The following is a 19,215-nucleotide window of genomic DNA, read 5'->3' as shown; positions in this document are numbered from 1 at the left end:
TTCTAAGTCTCTGGGCTCACCCTTCCTTCTTGGTAGTGCTCCTTTGACATCAAATTCCAAAGACACCGAGGGTATTAGGGGAACCCACTGCTCACGATTTCTCACTTGAGTGCCTTTCTGCTGTTGCTCCTGCCATAGTCAGAAGCAGCAACAAGCTGACTTCTAGCCTCACGATTTCCTAATGTGCTCCTGTGAGGGGCTCATGGCACCAAAATAGGACTTGGCTGCTCCTTGCCCACAGCGGGCCAGTACCGAGCTGCCGAGGCTGGCCCAAGGACAGGCTTCACTGAGTTACCTGGGGCTGCCCTTCTCCGGGGCCCCCAAAGCTGAGTATTGGTGAGAGGGGCCCAGGAATCTGCATATTCCACAAACCTCAAGGCTATGGGTATAGGTGATGAACTTGGAGCTGAAGCGGCCTGGCTCTGGGTGGGCCCAGTAAGCCTGCCTAGATTTCACCTTACACTAGATTCCATGGAATCTTACACTAGATTCTTGGGTCCAGAGTTGTCCTGGGAAAGACCTGGGAGGTCTGGGTGCTTAGACCCCAAGCGCACAGCAGGGAAGAATAACAGAGGTCCCGGTTGTTGTAAGGCCCTAATTCCATATTGCTTCCCTCAAACAAGTACATCCCAAGTCTTTATAGAATTAGACAGCAGTTATTGAATTGAGTCACTCATTTGCAAACGCAGTTATAGAAATGTGTAATCAAGTTAGCGCAGTCCAGGGAGGGAAGAATGGGGCTTGCGCTGGGCAGGCTGGGTGAGGGGCCCTGTCTCTTTATTCTGTGTGTTTGTTTTTCCCTCTAGTGTCCTCGGTCACGTGTTTATTTTCTAAAACCTGGGTGGAACTAACTATTCGTTACGGAGGCATGACAGGTCGATTACTTCTGATTAAGGATTAGAACACTTGGAATCCATGGGAGGAAAAGACCTGTTTCAATCACATGGTACAGCTTATTTTTAATCAGAGGGGCTTTTAAAGTGTTTTTTTTTAAGGGCAGCAAGCTATTTAACAGCTACAAAATATTAGAAATGTGCTTTGGTTGTTAGGAATAATAATTCAGGGAGGAGTCTCTAGAGTCACCAGTCTGCTGGTCGAAATACAAAGCAAGCAAGTACTTTAAAAGCCCACCCTAAACCCAAGTACTGACCTAGTTTAAAATGTTAAAATGCAACTTATCCTATTAGCAGACAACTAAGAAGGAGCAATCTTTTTCAATTTCTTCTTTATTTGTCTAGGTTTTTTTCCCTCCCCTGAGGGGGAGAGGGCATTATTTGCATAATTTTGCAAGGCAACTGTCTTCTTTTTCTTTTTTGCATCCCTTGATGGTAGCTCAGCGATTTGGGTTAGGGGGAAATTGGCTTTTGATGTGTGGTGAAAATGCTAGCTGATTTTAATGTAAAATGCTGAATGATGGTTATTAAACTCTTTGGCAGTAGGAAAGGTAGTGTCATAGAGCATTAGTTTTCGAGGCCTGAAAGGAAGTGGCTTAACTTATCAAGAGAAGCCTCAGAGACATACCACTGTTACCTAGCAGGGTCCAGGCGGTGGTGGGTGACAAGCAGAGGGGCGTCTGGTGCTGCAGTTCTTCGCAAAGCCGTGCGTGGAAGTCTTATGTGTAACTGAAGCCTTTGCTTCTGAAGCCCCACCTCAGCTCACTCACCTTTCTAATGCCGTTTTCTACTGTTCCCTGCAGAGTCTCTGGCCAGCCAGCCAGCCAGCCAGCCAGCCTTCCCACTGACCTCTCAGTGTGTCTTTGGAGTCCTCACTTTTCAGCTTTTACTCAGAAAAGACCCCTGGCTGGAGCCCTCTTTCCACCAGCCAGCCTCTTCCCTCACATAGCAGACCCTCAGACACAGCGGAGACGGGAGCCTGGCAGGTGCACTGGGAGGTTATGGTAGAGCTCGGAGAGCAGGCAAGTTCAGAAGCTGATGGGGGGTAGCAAAGTGACCGTATTTGTAGAAGACTTGCTCCTTAGTTAACCTGGGCACAAGTTCAATTTGTATATAAATATGTATTCAGCTTAGACCCCTACAGAATATACAGTTGGGTATTCATATTTTCTTTTTGCCTAACATTATTTTGTGAATATTCTCTACATTATTAGCAGTCCTCATAACAATTTTTTTAAAATTTTATTTATTTATCTTTAGAGGTGAAGGGAAGGAGAGAAGAAGAAAAACATCAATGTATGGTTGCCTCTCGTGTGTCCCTTGCTGAGAACTGGCCTGCAATCCAGGCACATGCCCTGACTGGGAATTGAACCACGATCTTTTGGTTCACAGGCCTGTGCTCAATCCACTGAGCTACACCAGCCAGGGCACAATTTTTAAAGCTGTAATCTTGCCTCTCTGTTTTATGTGTGGTCTGAGGATCTCTCTTCTTCTTGGAATCCCTGGGGCTACTCGCCAAACCTGGATTCCCCAGCCCCACTGCGGTCGAGTGGACCGGGGGTGGTGGTGCGGGTGGACTGGGCATCACTGGTGTGGTCCTGAGACGCAGGGAGGTTACACAGCCTCTGCGTCAAACGCACCCACTGAGCCACCATGTGCCCCGGAGTCTGCTGGCTGCCCCACACGCCTGGTGTGAGGGGTCGTGTGGCCATACAGCGGTCGGGCCAGGTTGGGCTGGGCAAGCGGGGAGAATCTGCATTGCTAAGCGGAGTTGTCTCTGCAGCCCTGATTACTGGCCAGGGACTGAGTAGGGGACACTGTCCTATGGCCTCTAACCAACCTTGGAACCCTTTCAGAGTCCTGTGGGCTTCAAGAATACTTTCTAGCCCTTGACTGTGTTGTGGTTATGTTTCGTTCACTGTATGTGGCAGAGCCATATCTGAAGGTCCCAGATCTTGTTTTGTGTCTGACCGCCTCCAAGACAGGTGACCTGCAGCTTGAGGTCAGGTGTTTACGTGACGTGACCCCTGGGGCTTCCAGAGCTGAGATGCACGCACGTGTCCTATCACCATGTAAGTGGGTGGGAAAGAAATCTTTCTGGGCCCGGAAGAAATCAAACTTGTTTTTTTCTCTGCATTATTCTTCATCCATTGTCTGACTTTTTTATTTGCCAAAAGGTGAGTTCAGAGCCCTCGGGTCTGGGTGCTTCTTCTGAAACAGGAGTTGCTCCACTTTCAGAGATGCTGTGGGGTCGGGACCACTGGCTTCCACCGGCTGGCAGGCTCCCTGGCGCCTGTGGAGAGGAGCTTTCTTGACTCTTTCCGAGTTTTGTTACTGGGAGGTTTCCAGAGCCTGTTGAAGGCTGAGCGCAGGATGATGACAGGACCCTCACGCCTCAGAGCTGGGGGTGTGCGGCGGGAGGGGGGCGGGCACAGGGGTCCATCTGCAGGGGAGTCTGTGGCACGGACAGATTGGGGCCACGGGTGGGTGCAAGAGCGGCAGACCTCCTCCTCCCTGGTCATTTCATGTGCTTCTTGTTGATGTGATTTCCTCCTGACCTGTAAGATTCTTAGCGGATACCTACAGCATGAAGTTAGAGGTGAATTAGGCTGGGGAGGGAAGAACCTAGCTAAAGTGGAAATGAGAAGAAAATCAGAGAGTTGAAAAAAACGGTAAAATATACATAACATGAACTTTAGCACGTTGGCCATGGCATTAAGTGCCCTCACATTGCTTTGCAACCTCCGTCTCCAGAACTTTCCCTTAAATGAGAACTCTGTACCTATTAGATACTAAATCCTTGGCTCCCCCTGCCCCCAACTAGTCTACTTTCTGTTGTTGTGATTCTGTGTACTCTATGTATCTTATATAAGTGGAATGATACAGTATTTACCTTTCGTATCTGGCTTGTGTTTTTAAGTTCATGTATTGTTTTTAGTGTTGAGGTTATAGGTAAGCTCCCTGAGTGAAGTGGGGATGAGCGGACTTGCCTTGCTCTCTGGACGCAGTCCCGGCCCTCCCTCTGCCTGTCCTTGCTGCGTGGAGCAGCAGGGCCAGGGCACCGCGTTAGCTAATCCTCCGGTGGAATGAGCTGACAGCTGGGCCCATGCAGTTTGCTTCCAGCTGTTCTTCGGCCCCAGCATGCTCTTCTGAATGTTGAACTAGAGTTGCCAGATAAAATACAGGCTGCCCAGCTGAATTTAAATCTTGAATAAACAGTGACTAATTTCAGTGTAAGTGTGTTCCAAATATTGCATGGGATCTACTTATACTGAAGAATTATTTGTGGTTTCTCCATAAGTCAAATGTAAATATGTGTCCTGTATGTAATGATGAACACAAAATAAATACGTGTCCTGTATAATGACGGGAGTGGGGGTGGAGGTGACTGGGTGCTGTCAACTTACTTTTGGTAGACTAGTAAACGCAGGGTCCCCAAAGTAGGGTTTTAAAGTAATACTAGCATGGATTTCTGGCTCTTCTGTCTACAGATAAAGAGGCAGGAAGTACCTGCTGATCCGAATATGACCTGCCCATGGCTGGTACCCAGAGTACGAGCCCTGATCCGAGGTTGCTGATTCCTGTGCAGGTCTGAGGCCCGACTGCTAGCGGGGCTCCAGGGAGGCAGTGTTTGAGTGGGGTTCCCCAGGGCCAGCCGCCTGTCTGCCTGGCCATGGTGTCTCCTGTTGACTGATTGAGCCAGCTGCTGAGAGGTGGTTTGATGCCGTGTGAAAAACTGAAACTTGACTCTAAGTTTCCCTCTGGTCCCTTCCTGTTTAACAGTCAACTGTTCTTGGATTTATTCATTTTGCTGGCACTTTGAATCAGCCTTCCATGTGAGAATTCAACAAAAATGCAGCAGATGCTGGGTGTTTGCCCTGTGTAGGTCAGGCTGGCATCGAATCGTTCTTCCTCTGTCTTCTGTGTGGATGTTTTCACTCATCCCCCACCTGCCTTGGATTTAGGTTCCCGGGGCTGGTTGGCTCCCAGTGTTGTAGAGGACAGAAGGTAATAGTTGTAGGGTTTGTAGACAATGGGAGCCCTTCCTGAGCTGCTGGTGGGTAGGTGGAGAGAATCAGTGTTCGGTGCTATCTCCCACGGGCCAGGCCCACTCCTAGGTGTGATGGTGGACCCCAGCAGCCTGTGGACTAGCCCGGGGGGTTGCCTGCAGAAGAGGCCTCCTGAGTCTCTAAGGGTGTGGATACACATGAGAGAGCAAAGGCATCCATGCACTTTATTTTGGGGTTTTGAAGCCCTAGCAATTTTGTGGGTCATTTTGGCTTTTTCCTTCCCTGAGGGACTGTGCAGCATTTAATGACTCAACTCCAACTACACTCCGGATGTTTCCTTTCCACTGATGTCAGTTCAGAGGGCACTCCCCAAGCCAGTGTGTATGCGGCTGCGAGTCAGAAGTGAGGGAGGCCTCAGGGACCCCAAGAGCGGGCTTTGATGGCTGCCCCCACACACTGGGGAGGCCAGGCCCTGATGTTTTAATGCACAGGGCTTCCAGCTTCACGGCTTACTGGAGGAATTGGCGCCTGGGGGCCTGTTTCCTGATGGGCTGCTGGTTCTCTGGCCAGGAGCCTCAGTGAGAACTTGGGGACCCCAGATGGGCACCCCTTCATGGGATGTGGGATCATTTTTATGTTTGGTTTTACGGTGGGGTGTTTGGCAGGACCCTCAGGGCAAATGTTTGAAAAGTGGGTGCTGCATCTTCCCTGCCTCTATAGGATTTCAGCTTGACCCTGGGAAGGCAGGGCTTGGGCAGGATGGTGTTTAGTGAAGTTTAGCTCTTTCACTTGGCTTAGACCCTAGAAAGCTTGTTTCCTTTATTCAGCTCTTTGGAGAAAGAATGACCCAGGGTAGCCTAGTAAGGACTGGGCTCTGTGGGATAAGCGTCTTGAGGAGATGGCTTCTGAAGCATTTTTCCCAAGGCCCTTTCTGCCTTCCTTTGACCACGTGGGATGGGTGTAGGGACGGGGGGGGGGGGGGGGGAGAGCCTCTAGCATCTTATCTTTCCCACTGCCCCCGCCGACCCCCCACTGCGGTCCCTGTACAGAGATTCATTCCCTGCTTCTGTTTTCCCGAGGGGCTGACAGAATCATACATGCTGGGGAAATTCTTGACCTAGGAGTGGTGCGTGAGCAGTTGTGTCTATTACTAAGTGCAAAGAGTTTCAGGAAAGGAGGGATGAAAATAACTGTTTTTAAACAAAACAGCCTTATTCACTGCTCTGTTTTAAGGGTCTGTCATGGGCCAAGGCTTATGGCACCTGTTGGGAGAAGCGCAGAGGCAATGAGACCCTGACTCTGCTGTAGGAGTTTGTGGTGAGATGGGGGACACAGAGTCACCACACTTTTTAACCTGAGGCTGGGAGAGAGGCCCCCAACAGGGCAGGAAAGTGATGAGGGCCTGGGAGCGCAGAGGGGTTCGTGGAACAGCAGCTTCAGCTGAGCCTTGTGAATTCTGCAAGGCATCAGAAAGCAGACGGAGGGTGTTCTGGGTGGGAGAGGCGAGGGAGCACAGAGAAGACGGTGGGGGGACACAGGGGGAGAAAATCAGGTAGCTCAAAGGTTGTGAAAAGACTGAGGATGTGAACTGGCTAGGGTGTGATTTTTAATTTAATTTAATTTTTTTGCCACTAGCTTAGCGTCAAGTTAGATGTCAGTTAGCAAACTTTAAAAAAGAGCAGGCTATACCTCCTGCCCCTATACTTTAACTTCTGCCATTACCACCGCACCGGAAGGCCATTCTCAATGGCCTCCAACAGCCCTTTGGGGGCCAGATCGCTCAGCATGTTCTCAGGTGCCCGTATCCGGGCTGCCATGCACACTTTGCTGTTTATCATCCTCTCCTCCTAACACCCTCTCTCCCTTTTGCCTCTGGGATATATTACTGACCCACTGTCTCCGGCCACCACTTCTTTTCTGCCATCCCTGCCGTCTCCTGCATGTATCTTCCTTCACCCTAGTCCAGGGGTGTTGTGGCTGGTACTCTGCTTTTCGGCAACTCCCTTGTCCATACCTGTGCAGATGACCGAGCTCCTGGGGATTAGGGTTCTGCCACTGTGAGCCCCTGAAACCCAGAGAACTGAAGATCATTCCACAAACATCTGTTAAGCACCCTCTGGGTGCAAGCTGCTGGGGGAGACAAGCACCAGCAGCCTGGGGTCATCCAGTCAACACCTGCTTCCCCCCACCTTTCTGTTTTCGGGGGCCCCATCCCTTGAAGAAAGCTCTGAATGACATCTAAACATCTAAGAAGGCGAAAATCCTGCTTGTCCTCTTCTATAACTTCAAACTATGTCCCTTGGCCTCATACTTCTTAGTCACTTGATAGGAGATTCAGAGCGCCTCATTGGATTTCTCGAGCTGCAGCGGCTTCAGCCACGCTGGAGGCGGGTATGCTCTTGAGCAGATCCTCCCCTGGGTTCAGAAGGCAGGGTTGAGCCCGAGGGATTTGTGTGTTTTCTGGGTCTGCGTCTTGCACAGGCAACTTTGCATTTGACACCCCTGTCACAGAGCCAGTGCCTGGAAACCCTGAAACTATTCCTGGTATTCATAATTCACATCGGGGAGGCGTAGGTGGTATTTATAGCACTCCCCAAGACGAGTTATTGCCAAAGGAGGTAGTGACACTTATCAGGTGCAGTGTAGGAGACTCAGGGCTGAGCACACGCTTCTTCTGGCTAATTTTAGATTCGCAGTGTTGGGGATGGGAATGAGGGCTTATCACATAGTCAATATGCTTTCAGAGGCTCCCCGGGAGACCAAGGGGACAGACATTTATGGCCATTTCTATTGCTAGGGCTTGGCATTGCCCCAGGTTATTGTTGGGGACATTGTCTCACTGCCCAAGTTCTCTTCAGCTATGTCCCCTCCCACTGTCCTCTGTCAGGGAAAAGGGAATACAGGGCCCTTTGACATTCTAGCATCAGGTCATGAAGCTGTGGGATGGGGGTTCGGGGTGGGAGATGATTTGAAGTAGTGTTTCATGCCTTTCAAACTAGGTGTTACCACCTATGAATGTTTGACACGCTGTTTACCCGCCCATGACACTGCCTACCCTTGGTTAAGGGGGATCTCCTTGGGGTTTCCTGGAGATTTTTGAGCTGCAAATTCTTCAAGGTAGGGGCAGATGACTGCAGAGGAGCTGGGCCCCATCTTCCTCGGGGGTCAGGGCTTGCCGGCAGAAGAGCCTTTCCAAATGACCTGCCTCCCTGGGGTTACGGCTCTCTGCCCAGGGAGAGCTCCTGCTGCAACCAAGGTCTGTGGGCAGTGGCGTGGCGGGGAGCTGGCTGGTCTGTGTTGGCGTTTTCTGTTTCTTTAAATGATGAAGCCAAGACAAGCTGAGGGACTTGACAGAGGGAAGCAGTGTGGGCGTGTGCCTGCACCTTTGTGGGGCCAATTGCCAGGTGAAGGAGCCCTGGGCTGGTTCCGGGGAAGGTGGCCAAGTCGCTGCTTAGCTTCAGGCAGTTCAGTCTCATTTGTCACTTGCTGCTTGAAGTACGCAGGATAGATTCCTGTTCTTTTCCTTTATGTGGCTTGTAAGTTACTCGTGCTGTCTGTCCTGGTATAAATAGCTGTAGTTGGGAAACAGGTCTACCAGAAACTTGGAAAGAATGTTTTTCTCAAATGAGGGAGAGTGACGGTCATGTCTGACCCACTGTCCCTCACCAGCAGTTGTCGGACCTCGGCTTCCCTCTCCCGGGACTTGGAAACATTCATATGAGGCAACAATGGTGCCTTTATTGGCAGGCGGCTCTGGAGCAGCTCTGCTGTGGCTGCGCCGGCGTCGCCATTGGAGCAGGCCTTGTGTTGGGATGGGGACAGGGACAAAGCTTGCTCTTGTGCCTGGGTCTCAATCCAGTTTGTCTCCATTCCGAGGATCAGGCAGGGTCACCCCGCCGCCTCCTCCCCTGCCCCCATTCCTTGAAATGGATATTACAAATGACAAATCTGTAATTTCTTATATGTTGGGATCCTGGGTCTTTCTGTGATTCTAACTTCTGAGTTGAGCCTAATGAGAAACGACGCCACACTTATTAACTGTCCGTAAAGGGACGGGTCTGGTTGGTCCTGGGTTTTCTGTACCATTGCTGGAGCGTCTCCCAAACCTCTACATAGTCATATGATCTGTCCTTTTGTCCATGGGCGTTTGGGTAGTTTCCAGACTCTGGCTCTGATAAATAAAACCACCATGGTTCTTCTTGTACATGCCTTTTGACGTGGGCGGGTTGATAGTAGTAGTAGTTCAGATACATTTTGACTTCGTTTTCCTCGTACATTCATTTGAGTAGTTCCTAGATCCACTGTGGAGCAAGCTTTGCTCCAGCCTTGGAGTGGTGGCAAGGGGCAAGAGGAGCAAGGCTTGGTGCGGGGAGAGTGCCAGAGAGCCAAGGGAGGGGGGCAGCTATTCCAAATGGGTCTTTAAAGAGGTGACATTTAAACAGACAGGATGAAAGCCAGCCAGCCAGCCAGGCGAGCAGCCTTGGGGGGGAGTACTCTTTGCAGAGGACGGACCACAGGCAGAAGCTCTGATGGTGGTTGCTGCTGGCCTAAGGTTAGCCTGGTCAGCACGGACAAGTCCAAGGGTTGGTTAGACCCTACACTCGCTAATGAAGGAGTGGCCTGGGATACTTTTCTTTGTAGGGGTCACAAGCCAGAAACGAGGGTTGTGTTTTGTTTCCTAAATGGCACTAATGATGGAAGGAGTGCTGCAGGGGACTGTTTCGCAGGAGTCCCCGGGAGAGGACCAGGTGGCGTGCTCTGGGTTTCAGCTCTGTGCTGCCCACAGCTGGAAAGGCCCATGAGGTCCAGTTCAGAGAAGTCATGGAGTTGTCTGGTCAGCACGTTAAGGCCTTTTGTTTGGGAAACCAGCACTGCCCATTGGGTTCCTGGTGTTTAGCCAGTGACTCATCTTCCCAGACTTCAAGATCCAGCTTCCCAGCCTGGAAAATCACCAGGCATGGATGTTAGTGAGGTATCATGCCTCAGGGGTACAGAGGAAGTCTGCTTAGGCAGAGGAACCCTCTGTCTTTTAGGAGGAGGGTAGGCTGGTTCTGTAGACTGAATAATGAGAGAGCTTGCAGGAAGAAAGGGCCCTGAGCCTCGGGTGTGGGTCTTGCTCGCTGCTGCAGACCCCCATCCCGGGCTGTCAGTTACAAAGCCAGGTTGGTGCCAGGCTCTGGTGGGGATGGGGACCACGTGGAGGTTGCAGGCTGGACAGCATCCTCTAGTGACTTCTTTTTCTTTCTTGCTTTGCCTTGTGTCTCCTCCTTAATTAAAACACCCTTGTTATGAAATCTTCTAGCTCTGGTGAAAAGCTATCCCGACCACAGAGCAGCCGCCCCCATGAGGAGGGAGGATGTGGAAGGAGACAGTAAAACAACTGCAGACTCCCAAGAGTCTTTGTGTCGTACAGTTTGGCTGATGGCTGTGGTCACAGGGCCGGTTGGAGTATTGATCCCCCTTCAGAACAGGGGCGGGCGCCTCCGCCTCCCTCCCTCCCAGCCCCATGGCTCTGGGTAACCCTTTTCTGAACTTCTGAGGATGTTTTTATAGTATTTCTTTCCACTCCTGTTATTAGTGAGTAAAGAAGATAAAAGGTTCTTCTGTATTTAATAAACTACTGAAAACTGCGCCTCTTTGGGGAGCAGGGCTGAAGCCACCCACTGACTTCCCTCTCGCTGACCCCACCTCTGGTGGCCAAGATGGTGTGTGACGCTTTTGGTATCCCCCTCAGGATCCCTTCCTTCGTTTTTTTGTTTGTTTTTTTTCCTCCCTTCCTTCAAAAACCAGATTCCAGATCTGTTTTTTTTGATATGGGTGCTAGGAATCAGGGTTATTAATTTACAGATCCCGTGAGTACCAGCAGTCACCCCCTGGCCTGCTGGCCTCTCGCGGCTTTTGCTGCCCCTGGGCTCGCTGCCTTAGTCACGCTCCCTGCCAGCGCTGCTCAGGGTTGGTTGGCACGCAGCACTTAGCTGCCGAATAAAAAAACGCCTCCAACTGTCCTCCGGGTGCTCTCTTCCCTTCTCATGCAGATCTGTATTTCCTGGTACGACTTTCCTGGCAAATATGAAATTAAACAGAGAGCAAAGTTTGCTTCATGGGGAGCGTGGTCACCTCCGGGGAGGTACCTTTGGATCCTTGTTACTTTTTGTTAATGTGATTTAACCATATTTTAAGAGTTGTCTATATTTGACGCTACATCTGCCTTGGAAGATGTGATTAGCTAGAAGTGTTCTTCAGGCCATTAGGAGCCCAGATACTTCTATTTGCTGTTTAAGTAATTAGAGATTTGGTGTTACGGAGGACCACTTTTATTCTTAGCAGCCAAATATCAAGCATTCTTGGAAGGTCTGATGAAATGCTCATTTTAAATGCAAATTCTTCACACAGGGAGAAGGAAAATGGAATTGTTCTGGCTCCCAGCACTGGCGCTCACTCTGCATTTTTGCCATTCCTCTGACTGCTGAGGGGAGGGCTCCTGACTAAACCCTTCAGCGTCTTTATTAGGATTTCAGATTTGTGCTTGCGGAGAGGAAGCCTTGCCCCAGGACATTAACCCTCTGCTGCCCTCCCTAGAGTTTTCACTCATGACCTTCGGATTTCCTTTCTCATTTGCTTGACAGATGCACTGGGAACCTTGCGAGTGGGTGCTGGTGTATTTTTTTGGTTTTGTTTTCTTTGAGGCAAAGGAAATGTGTTACACTCTTTAGTTCTTCGCAGGGGCGTATGTTGTTGCCTTTCATCTTCCTTCCCATTTCTGTTTTTGGTGTCTTCTCCCACTCTGCCCATTAACCAGCTGCTCTGTCCTAACTGCCTAGGACGTGGAGAAGCCATGGCCTTGTGTGTAGGGCAGACAATGGGATCCCTGTGCAGTGAGGCTGGGCAAGTGGTTCATGCTCTTGGGAAGAGACAGGGACAGGGACCGTCACAGAAACAGAGAGACTGAGAGCTGCGCACATCCGTCGGCAGTGATGAATGCGTGGAGGAATTGTTCATCTTCTCCCCCAGGCAGACAAGTTACTTTTCTTTCCCTTAAAGTGAGAATTTTACTTGTAAAATAACTCCTGTGTTTGTGGCTCTAGAGACCACTGGGTTGTACCTGGAGGGGTGGAGCCTCTCAGCTAAGCTGGTCTTTTTCAGGGCAGTTGCGGACACAGCAGGAGCCGGGAGAGGAGGCTCTGGGAAGGGCGTGGCCGTCGCACGTTTTCTCTGCCCGTGGAATTGTGGCTTCAACACTGCGTCTCCTCCGAAGCTGGGGCGGGAGCTGATTTATGGTTGCCACATATTATAAAAATGCAAAAACCTCAGACAGTAGTCCCTCCTTAGGCATGGGGGCTGTGTTCCAAGACCCCTAGTGGATGCCTGAAACCAGGGATGGTACTGAACCTCCTGTATGAAGTGTGTTTTTTCCTGTGCATGCATACCTGCGTTAAAGCTTAACTGACAAATCAGGCACAGCAAGAAACCTGACAACATTAAATATTAATAAAAATAAACAGTTAAAACAATATACTGTAATATGAGTTATGTGAAATGTGGACTCTCTCCCAAAATATCTGGAATTTCCCACTTAATATTATTTATTGGACTGCGGTTGGCTGTGGATGACTAACTGAGGAAAGAGAAACCGCGGGGGGGGGGGTGGTGGAGCGGGAGTACCGTACGGTATTGAATGCAGGTGTCAGTCATGCTGTTTTTCTATAATTTTATTGTAAAGATGCCCTTTTTTTTCTTTTTGCTTATGTATTGTTGCATAGCAGAATATAGAATTCAAAACAAAGTTTCCATTCCTGTCCTGAGTTTGTCGATCGGGTAGAATCAGTTTGGGGTTGGGAGAAGATCCTCAAGTTCCGGAACGCTCTGCTTTTCATTTCTGTGGACCGGTGGTCACTGGGATGTTTTTGGTGGTGATGATGTGGAGGAACAAGTTGCTTTCAGCATCGCACCTCCTCCCAGGGGGAATGTGACGGGCCGAGAGAAGACTGGTGGGGACACCCCAGTCACCGCGTTGGGGGTCAGAGGCAGCAGCCGCGCCAGGCTGGGCGGCCCTGAGTAGCAGTGGAGTCCACGTTAGAGGTTGCAGAGTCTCTGGAGCAGGCCTCCCGCTCTGTTTACTGACAGGGGACCAGAGACCCAGGAATTCAGGTGCCCTGTCTAGACAAAGAATTAGGACTCACGACTTTGCCCCAGTGTCCTTCCTACTTCCTGAATTTTGGGTCAGGGTTCTTGGTCTTGGCACCATTGACACTTTGGGTTGGGTGATTCTCTGTGGTGGGGACTGTCCTGTGCATCAGACGTTTAGCACCATTCCTGGCCTCTCTGTCCTCTTGATGTCCTCCTTTGGCCAGTAGCATCAACCCTTCCTTCAGCTGTGACAGCCAAAAATGTCCCCAGATAGTGCCGCATGTCCTCTGAGGAGGGAAAGCTGCTCCCTGTAGAGAACCACGGGCTTTAGAGGAATATGATGTCCCTTGGGATTTAAAAACACAACTTTATATGAGCATGGGCCCTTTCCCCTTTTGCTGTGAAGTGGGAGCTATACAGCTAAAGTAGTGTTTAGCACATGTTATCTATCTTATAATAGAAAACACTGACCAAAGGCCATTTATAGGAAAGTGGTCAACACAGTTCTGAGTTGAATTGTGGTTGGGATAACAGCTTTCCCTCGAGTAGATTTGATTTTGGTTTTCCTTTTAGATTTTGGATGCTGATGACTTGGCTCCATTAAGCAGCTTGTACTTTTAATTTTAGCCAATGGGTGAGAAGTCAATATACTTAACTGGCAATCTGAAACCAGTTAAGAATCAGGCTCCCATTTTGTGAACCTGGTATTGAGCGCGGGTGAGAACACTCATCAACTTAAACCTAGAGCAGATGGGTGGGCAGATTTTAAAGTGAACTATGACCTTATGAGATAGGCATGGCAAGGAATTGATGGAGGACAAAGGGGTAAAAAGTCCCAGATTGAGAAGCCGGAGCCTGGGCCTGCCTCCATCTCCTTTGGTAAAGTCTCCAAACGTTCAGAGGGTGGATTTCTCCTCTGTAGGAGGAAGGGCAGAGCCAAGATCCCCACTTCCTGAGCAGGGGTGAAGTGCTGGGTGGTGAACCTTTATCTACCCAAGACTCCCTTCGGAGCCTGAATTTTACTCAGGCAATTTGGAAGACAAAACTTGTTTTGGTATGAAAGTATGCACATATTGAGTAAGTGTAAAATTTGCATGATCTTCATTTACTATAAGGTAGAACTTCATAAATAAAAGAGGGAAACCTCACGCTTGCCGTGAATGGCTCCCAAACGCCAGGCGGCCCACCCGCTTCTGTCTAGCGGCCGGATTCCGGCAGGAGCGTTTGGTGATTGAGGAGCCCGGGGAGCTCCAGAGTTCCTTTTACTTCTAAAATTTCTTCTTGGAGCAAAAAACCTCCATCCTGGGTATAGAACTTTGGATAACTTAACACACCCATCATCACCAGAGAGGCCCTTAGGAAGAATGGACAATAATAATGAAGTTTGTCTAAGCTTTAAGAATTCAGGTACTTTAAGTTTTTCTCCCTTCTTTTGGTTGATATGGGAGAGCTTTTGGCTTCCATCCTGGAGTGAGTCTAAAACCAAAAGGAAAGAGGGTGAGTCTCCTGCTGTTGTGGGACCCTCAGGGTTTAGGCATGTTATCTAAGAATTGACCTAATCTAAGACGTGTGCGGGAGGAGATGGCACGCTGCATTAAACGTCTCTGAGATGCCCCAGTGCAGAAGGGCGACAAGGGGCCTGGTCCATGGGGTCAGTATGAAAGTCAGAACCACTGACATCCCTGTAACAGCTGGGATTTACGCAGCCGAGGATATTAAGACACTTCATCCAGTCAATTTTTGTTTCTGAAATTATTTAATGTTGCAGAGGAGTTTCTTTTTTATGTTGATTTCGTGACAGCTCTTTAGAAATTAACGTCAAGGGCTTCAGATGGGCCATGTCCTCATGCTCTCTGGTTTCTGGGGAAAAATAAGGCCAAACAAAAAAAGCCCGACTGATAAAGTCATAGTTTGAGAGAACAGGCCCCATTGCCATTTGTCAGCATCAACTTTGGTGAGGCAACTTTACTATGTGATGTTATGAAGATAATTTATAATGTTTCATGAAAGCAGGAATGGGTAATAGTGGGGTTTTTCTTTGTCTTTTCTTGGCATGCCATTGAAACAGAGCTTGGATCAAATGAGAAACATTTGTGTTTGGGGAAAAAGAAAAAGATTCCAGAGGCTTCTTGACTGGGGTCAAATATTGCTTCCTTGTTTTATTTGGAGCATGTAGGCAGACTTATCTGGGGCGAGCATTAACCACACTGCTATGTCTGTCTGTTCATAAGCAAATGCATTTTCCGACCTTAGGGAATTGCCTTAATTCTAGACCCATATACCATGAGCAGTGAATCAGAAGAAAAAGCGTATGGGCTGATCTGCCTCAAAAGAAATGTATGGCTTTAGAGTGAATTTAGAAATTCGGTTCCTTTAACAATGGTGCTTCTCCAGAAGCTATTTCCTTCATAAAGAAAAGTGTGCCTTTGCGTTCTGAAGTCGCGCTTTTCCCATTGATCCCAGAGGAGCGCACAGTTTGCTGAGGAAGTCTAGTTGTTCGGCCCCTGGGAAATAGCATCTGACGGATGGACTGGTGTGATGGAATACTTCTGTCGGTGGAGGGTGCCAAAAAAAAAAAAGGAAAGCCCAAACAAAACAACCCACAAACAAAAACACTACAGAAATCTGTCCTTTTGTTCAGGCTGCTTGTGTGCTTGGTTTGATTCTAGAATTGGCACCCAGAGAGCCTCCCCCCGCAACAATTTTGAAACACTAAGGCATAGTATTTCATAGGTATTTGCAGCCTCACTGTTGCCAGGGTTTATGTTGGGTGCTGTGCATAGGGTACAAAGATAAAGGTGGTGGCACCCTTGCCTGCCAGAAACTCAGCCTGGGGGTAGTGAGAGGCACACAGAAGCTTAACTTGCAGTGGGACAAAGGCTCTGGGCATGTATGGGAAGGAAAGACTAATTTTGGTTGGGAGGGTCAGAGGAGTCATCTCGGGGGCCGGACCGTGTGATCTGGTTCCGGAAAACGGGGATTGATATTAGACGAGGGGGTTGGGCTTTCCCGGGAGGAGTGACTTGGGCCCAGACTCCACAGTGGGTGAGTAGAACACAGGATGTGGTGGGGTGGGGAGAATCCCAGACACACTCTTGGGACCGGTTTGTGGTTTGTGGCCGTGTGTGTCTATGGGAAGAGGCTGAGTCAGGGGAAATCAGTGGGGACCGAAGTGTTCAGGGCCTCATCTCCTGAGGGAAGAAATTAGAACCATATCCTGAACGCAGTGGAGAAGGAGAAAGGAAGTAGAAAAGGCAGAACTGTAAGTAGCACAGCAAGGCACAAGAAGAAAGCGAACTCCTTTAAGTCTAATTCCCTGTCTTTCTGCTGCTGTCAGGCTGATGGATGGGGGAAGCTGGGCCGCTTATGTGGGCTGGACCTTAGGGAACACTGATGAATTTATATGTATACATACACGCACATATATCTATCTTTACTACAGAATGTGAAATGTCTTTATTCCTGAATGTGAAGTCAGAGAATTTGCTGGTCTCGGGGAAGAGGTCCCTTCACACCCTTCCTTCTCCCCAGTCTCTATTGTTTTCATTACTTGCAAAGTCCTCTGTAAAGAACTGTCTCTCACTGTCTTCTCACGTGTTGCCTACTGTGGGTTGGCTGGATGCCCTCTGTGAGGTGCTAGGGGTGCAGAAAAGGGAAGGCCTTGCTCCAGGAGCTGCAGCCGAGGCAGGAGAGAAGAGAGGATTCCAGGTCAGGACAAGAAGGGAGGGGGAGGGGGGTTCCCAGCAGAGGGACCGACCGCGGGAGAGCTGTGTTGGGGACTCTGGCCAGGGTAGTGGCTACATCACCCAGCTGTGGGAGATCAGGCAGGTTAGCACTTACTTAAACATTTCCTACCTTCACGTGTGACTTAAAGTTTGTTCTTTGAAACAGCATAGTCTCTAAGTATGGCAAGTATTTTTTTTTAATTGTACTTCACCCTCAACTGCCACTCCAGAACCAGTTTAGAACAGAACACAGACTATCTTACTGTTTCAAAGTGATTCAAGGGATCCTTAATCTGTGTATATCAAGTGTTTGCCTATAGAATAAATTAACAATGCCCTGGAAATACTTTCTTTTTACTATTTTAAAAATGTATGTAGTTGCTATTGGGATCAATGAAAAATAAATTCTTGTAAGAGCTTTTTAAAAAAGGTTTTATTTATTTATTTTTAAATGAGAAGGGAGAAGGAGAAAGAGAGAAACATCAGTGTGTGGCTGCTTCTCACATGCCCCACGGTGGGGGACACCTGGCCTGCATCGAGGCATGTGCCCTGACTGGGAATCAAACCAGCGACCCTTTGGTTTGCAGGCCAGCACTCAATCCACTGAGCCACACCAGCCAGGACATCATTTAAGAGCTTTTTTGTCTTGATATCTTCTCTCAGGATACCAGAAGAACCACTATTGTGTGTACGTGTTGGGGCTGGTGGCGGTGGGGAGTGGGTGTCTACAAAACTTTCTGACCTTAGAAGCGTTAGCACCGTTTTCTTCTCCCAGCACTTAGTGCAGAGCCTGCACCTCCATGAATAATGAATAAATGAAGTGGGGTGAATGATCAGGGGAGCGGGGAGCAGAGCTACCTATGGAGCTCAGTGATGCAACCCACCCACCCCTCAGGACTGCATTGTACACCTGCTCCCATTGCCTTGGTGTGGATAATGGTGTGGGCGGGGCACCATGCCGCCTGGGGCTTTTGGGCTTTTCCTGCTTGTGTTCTCCCAGGTGAGTGAGAATCTCTAGGAATTAAAGTGTAACACAGTCCAGTGCCCCTAAGACCCAGGCCTGTTACTGGAGGGCCCACTTTTAGTTCCGGCCCAGGCTCTTGATTTAAAGGAACTAGCTTTAGGACATAGTGACTAACGCCCTGAGGATAAGCCAGGACCTCAGTTCTCACAGGGAGTTTAGTCGGCCTCCCCCTTGGCTGAGGAGCTCTGTCTGTAGATTGTCTGGGTTAAACATCAAAACCTACCTCTTGAGTCTATTTCCTGGCTTGGCCATCTTCCCAAATGGGTCCCCTCGGGTGGAAACAGTGACTGTGCACTCCAAATTGGAGAAGGATCCCACTGAGGCCAGTCTCAGTGGGAAAGGGACATGAGATCACTGTGTTCCCATGTTGGTTTCTGAAACCCTTTGTCTTTCTGGAGTTGGCAGGCCTTTACTTTTCCTGAGCTCTTACTGATGGTTTCCCTGCAAGCTATTGTTTTGAGTCGATCGAAAAGAATGTTGGGCTTGCATGTGCATGCGAACAGTCCTGTGAAAGCTCACAGACACACTCACATTCATGCACACTCACACAATCACACACACTCATCACACATACACACACAGGAAAGCCATGCCCTTCTTGAACGCAGTAGAGGTGGCAGTAGCCAGTGGGATGTTTTACTTTTGAAGGTGACTCATTAGAGAGCAGAGTTGTATTCTTAATTTCGCTTTCGCTTATTTTTTTTTTAACCTGTGACTCACATTAGAGTTGAAGAGACCGTTAGCACAAGATAAGGGACTGCAGTATTTCCTTTAGGTACCGCACGGTGCTGCGTGTCAGCCCCGCGCAGGGCCTGGGTGCAGGCTGTCCCAAACCAGGTTAAAAGGTCGTTTGATGTCCCAGTGTCGATGTTTGGCTGTTGTAACTAAAAACAAAAATGGCAGCTTTGTCTGCTGGTGGGATTACAAAAAAGGGATCTTTTCCCTAATAACTTGGCATGTTCTTGCTCAAATTATTAGGAAAGAAAAATACTTTCTTATTTGGTCAAGATAATACTGGTAAGAATGTGGCAAGGGCTAGGAATTGAGACATAGACTGGTCATGTCTCCATACACTTCAGCCGTGTTCCTGGCCAGTGGATGACCAGTCACCAAAGAGCAGAATTCTCCCGAGGAAGGCTGTGACCAGGCACCTGAAAGAGAAGATGTAGGGAGCCCCAGCCTGTATCCACCTGAGGAAGCAGGTGCCCAGACATTCTTCTGAAACCCTGCAGAAGTGTCTGGGCCTTCGCTCCTTTCTTAGCTCTTCAGGAATGCGTACTGACTATTGTTCGTGGTAACAGAATGTGCCAGAGGAAATAGGCCTCCAGGGTGTGTAAGAGGAAAGACCAATGGGTTTTCGAAACCTAACACCAGCTTTTCCCAGAGGGACAGGCCGTGTCAGAGGTCACTGTGGCCTCAGCCCAGAGCACAGGACT

At 49.1% G+C, this 19,215-nt stretch overlaps 2 protein-coding genes across 7 annotated transcripts in view; one reads left to right on the top strand and one right to left on the bottom strand.

The window, feature by feature from the left end:
• The window catches only part of LOC119053441 (translation initiation factor IF-2-like), a 54,068-nt gene extending 47,348 nt beyond the window's left edge, over positions 1 to 6,720 (bottom strand). The window contains exon 1 of the mRNA XM_053670136.1: positions 6,634 to 6,720. Coding sequence (XP_053526111.1) covers positions 6,634 to 6,720 — 87 coding nt within the window. The remainder of the gene's footprint in view (positions 1 to 6,633) is intronic.
• Positions 1 to 19,215, top strand: part of TLN2 (talin 2) — a 409,343-nt gene that overhangs the window by 46,652 nt on the left and 343,476 nt on the right. Inside the window, exon 1 of one of the 6 annotated variants that reach the window (XM_053670048.1) lies at positions 16,255 to 16,292. The exons of the other annotated variants lie outside the window; for them this stretch is intronic. The gene's annotated coding sequence lies outside the window, so the exon portion shown is untranslated. Of the gene's footprint in view, positions 1 to 16,254; positions 16,293 to 19,215 lie in introns of those variants that run through there. 6 annotated transcript variants of the gene reach the window in all.

This window comes from Artibeus jamaicensis, unplaced genomic scaffold, assembly GCF_021234435.1.
Source record: "Artibeus jamaicensis isolate MK-2021 breed Jamaican fruit bat unplaced genomic scaffold, CSHL_Jam_final contig_548, whole genome shotgun sequence".
NCBI lineage: Eukaryota > Metazoa > Chordata > Mammalia > Chiroptera > Phyllostomidae > Artibeus > Artibeus jamaicensis.
This window is presented reverse-complemented; position numbering and strand designations above follow the sequence as displayed.